The 4528-nt window shown below is 44.7% G+C and overlaps 1 protein-coding gene across 1 annotated transcript in view; it reads right to left on the reverse strand.

The window, feature by feature from the left end:
- Nucleotides 1–4528, reverse strand: part of LOC118380710 (copper-transporting ATPase 1-like) — an 18900-nt gene that overhangs the window by 477 nt on the left and 13895 nt on the right. The window contains 1 exon segment of the mRNA XM_052486961.1: nucleotides 1782–2002. Within this exon segment, the coding sequence (XP_052342921.1) occupies nucleotides 1782–2002 (221 nt within the window).

Genomic DNA, 4528 nt, shown 5'->3' on the forward strand with positions numbered 1-4528 from the left:
TAGTGTAACTACAAACAGAGAGAGGAGAGTTAGTGTAACTACAAACAGAGAGAGGAGAGTTAGTGTAACTACAAACAGAGAGAGAGGAGAGTTAGTGTAACTACAAACAGAGAGAGAGAGAGTTAGTGTAACTACAAACAGACAGAGAGAGGAGAGTTAGTGTAACTACAAACAGACAGAGAGAGGAGAGTTAGTGTAACTACAAACAGACAGAGAGAGAGAGTTAGTGTAACTACATACAGAGAGAGGAGAGTTAGTGTAACTACAAACAGACGAGAGAGGAGAGTTAGTGTAACTACAAACAGAGAGAGAGGAGAGTTAGTGTAACTACAAACAGAGAGAGGAGAGTTAGTGTAACTACAAACAGACAGAGAGAGGAGAGTTAGTGTAACTACAAACAGAGAGAGGAGAGTTAGTGTAACTACAAACAGAGAGAGGAGGAGAGTTAGTGTAACTACAAACAGAGAGAGGAGAGTTAGTGTAACTACAAACAGAGAGAGGAGAGTTAGTGTAACTACAAACAGAGAGTAGAGTTAGTGTAACTACAAACAGAGAGAGTAGAGTTAGTGTAACTACAAACAGAGAGAGGAGAGTTAGTGTAACTACAAACAGAGAGAGTGGAGAGTTAGTGTAACTACAAACAAAGAGAGGAGAGTTAGTGTAACTACAAACAGAGAGAGGAGAGTTAGTGTAACTACAAACAGAGAGAGGAGAGTTAGTGTAACTACAAACAGAGAGAGGAGAGTTAGTGTAACTACAAACAGACAGAGAGAGGAGAGTTAGTGTAACTACAAACAGAGAGAGGAGAGTTAGTGTAACTACAAACAGAGAGAGGAGAGTTAGTGTAACTACAAACAGAGAGAGGAGAGTTAGTGTAACTACAAACAGAGAGAGGAGAGTTAGTGTAACTACAAACAGAGAGAGTAGAGTTAGTGTAACTACAAACGGAGAGAGAGGAGAGTTAGTGTAACTACAAACAGACAGAGAGAGGAGAGTTAGTGTAACTACAAACAGAGAGAGGAGAGTTAGTGTAACTACATACAGAGAGAGGAGAGTTAGTGTAACTACATACAGAGAGAGGAGAGTTAGTGTAACTACAAACAGACAGAGAGAGGAGAGTTAGTGTAACTACATACAGAGAGAGGAGAGTTAGTGTAACTACATACAGACAGAGAGGAGAGTTAGTGTAACTACAAACAGACAGAGAGAGGAGAGTTAGTGTAACTACAAACAGAGAGAGAGGAGAGTTAGTGTAACTACAAACAGAGAGGGGAGAGTTAGTGTAACTACAAACAGACAGAGAGAGGAGAGTTAGTGTAACTACAAACAGAGAGAGGAGAGTTAGTGTAACTACAAACAGAGAGAGTAGAGTTAGTGTAACTACAAACAGAGAGAGGAGAGTTAGTGTAAATACATACAGAGAGAGGAGAGTTAGTGTAACTACAAACAGAGAGAGGAGAGTTAGTGTAACTACATACAGAGATAGGAGAGTTAGATACACACAGAAACCATAACACACTAAGACACTGCAAGTTGTAGTTCAGTTCTGAAATTTAGAGTAACTGCAAGTAACCACACACACACACACACACACACACACACACACACACACACACACACACACACACACACACACACACACACACACACACACACACACACACACACACACACACACACACACACACACACACACACACACACACACACACACACACACACACACACACACACACACACAACAGCTTGATGGTAAACTGGCACCTGGTCTGGTAACTCACCATTTGAGTAGTAGAGAGGACAGCACCACAGACACAGAGGAGAGGGCCATGGCAGCAGAACCCGTACACGGCTGGAGAACTAGACCAACAGGCATGAACACCCCAGCAGCGATAGGGATCCCCACCAGGTTATAGACCAAAGCAAACACAAAGTTGATCCTGATTCTCTTGACGGTCATCTTGGACAGGTCAATACTCCCCACCACATCCAGCAGGTCATTCTGTGGATAGTGGAGAGAGAGGTAGAGAGAGTGATTGGGGTAGAGAGACAGGGGAAAAGAGAGAGAGAGTGTGATGGGGAGAGAAGAGAGATGGGGAGAGAGAGGGAGAGAGAGAGAGCGAGAAAGAGAAAGAGAGAAAGAGCGAGAGCGAGAAAGAGAGAGATAGAGATGGGGAGATGAAAACTTAGTATGTGATAGTGAGCTTTACCATTTCTGTATTACTATAACATCTTGCAATTCATAAAACCTCATTTTGGAGGCAGACAGAGGACAGTGAGGCAGACAGAGGACAGTGAGGCAGACAGAGGACAGTGAGGCAGACAGAGGACAGGGAGGCAGACAGAGGACAGGGAGGCAGACAGAGGACAGGGAGGCAGACAGATGACAGGGAGGCAGACAGACGACAGGGAGGCAGACAGACGACAGGGAGGCAGACAGACGACAGGGAGGCAGACAGACATTAACATGTAGAGATTAGCGGACATAAACTCAGCAAAAAAGAAACGTCCCTTTTCAGGACCCTGTCTTTCAAAGAAAATTTGTAAAAATTCAAATAACTTCACAGATCTTCATTGTAAAGGGTTTAAACATTGTTTCCCATGCTTGTTCAATGAACCATAAACAATTAATGAACATGCACCTGTGGAACGGTCGTTAAGACACTAACACCTTACAGACGGTAGGCAATTAAGGTCACAGTTATGAAAACTTAAGAGACCTTTGTACTGGCTCTGAAAAACTCCAAAAGAAAGATGCCATGGGTCCCTGCTCATTTGCGTGAACGTGCCTTAGGCATGCTGCAAGGAGGCATGAGGACTGCAGATGTGGCCAGGGCAATACATTGCAATGTCCATACTGTGAGATGCCTAAGACAGTGCTACAGGGAGACAGGATGGACAGCTGATCGTCCTCGCAGTGGCAGACCACGTGTAACAACACCTGCACAGGATTGGTACAGCTGAACATCACACCTGCGGGACAGGTACAGGATGGCAACAACAACTGCCCGAGTTACACCAGGAACGCATCTCCCACCTGTAGCACACGCTCCAGCAGGTATATCTCTCTAGTCACCCCCAAAACCAATTCTTTCTTTGGCCGCCTCTCCTTCCAGTTCTCTGCTGCCAATGACTGGAACGAACTACACAAATCTCTGAAACTGGAAACACTTATCTCCCTCACTAGCTTTAAGCACCAACTGTCAGAGCATCTTACAGATTACTGCATCTGTACATAGCCCACCTATAATTTAGCCCAAACAACTACCTCTTTTCCCAACTGTATTTAATTAATTAATTTATTTTTCTCCTTTGCACCCCATTATTTTTATTTCTACTTTGCACATTCTTCCATTGCAAAACTACCATTCCAGTGTTTTACTTGCTATATTGTATTTACTTTGCCACCATGGCCTTTTTTGCCTTTACCTCCTTCTCACCTCATTTGCTCACATTGTATATAGACTTGTTTATACTGTATTATTGACTGTATGTTTGTTTTACTCAATGTGTAACTCTGTGTCGTTGTATCTGTCGAACTGCTTTGCTTTATCTTGGCCAGGTCGCAATTGTAAATGAGAACTTGTTCTCAACTTGCCTACCTGGTTAAATACAGGTGAAATAAAATAAATAAATAAAACGCACTATCCCTTCATCAGTGCTCAGACTGTCCACAATAGGCTGAGAGAGGCTGGGCTGAGGGCTTGTAGGCCTGTTGTAAGGCAGGTCCTCACCAGACATCACCGGCTACAACATTGCCTATGGGCACAAACCCACCGTCGCTGGACCAGACAGGACTGGCAAAAAGTGCTCTTCTCTGACGAGTCACGGTTTTGTCTCACCAGGGGTGATGGTCGGATTTGCGTTTATCATTGAAGGAATGAGCGTTACCCGAGGCCTGTACTCTGGAGCGGTATCGATTTGGAGGTGGAGGGTCCGTCATGGTCTGGGGCGGTGTGTCACAGCATCATCAGACTGAGTTTGCAGGCAATCTCAACGCTATGTATTACAGGGAAGACATCCTCCTCCCTCATGTGGTAGCCTTCCTGCAGGCTCACCCTGACATGACCCTCCAGCATGACAATGCCACCAGCTATACTGCTCGTCCTGCAAGACAGGAATGTCAGTGTTCTGCCATGGCCAGCGAAGAGCCCGGATCTCAATCCCATGGAGCACGTCTGGGACCTGTTGGATCGGAGGGTGAAGGCTAGGGCCATTCCCCCAGAAATGTCCAGGAACTTGCAGGTGCCTTGGTGGAAGAGTGGGATAACATCTCACTGCAAGAACTGGCAAATCTGGTGCAGTACATGAGGAGGAGATGCACTGCAGTACTTAATGCAGCTGGTGGCCACACCAGATACTGACGGTTACTTTGACCCCTTTGTTCAGAGACACATTATTCCATTTCTGTTAGTCACACATCTGTGGAACTTGTTCAGTTTATGTCTCAGTTGTTGAATGTTAAGTTTGCTGAAAATAAGCACAGTTGACAGTGAGAGGACGTTTCTTTTTTGCTGAGTTTATTAAT

The sequence above is a fragment of the Oncorhynchus keta genome, chromosome 30 (genome assembly GCF_023373465.1).
Source record: "Oncorhynchus keta strain PuntledgeMale-10-30-2019 chromosome 30, Oket_V2, whole genome shotgun sequence".
Classification (NCBI taxonomy): domain Eukaryota; kingdom Metazoa; phylum Chordata; class Actinopteri; order Salmoniformes; family Salmonidae; genus Oncorhynchus; species Oncorhynchus keta.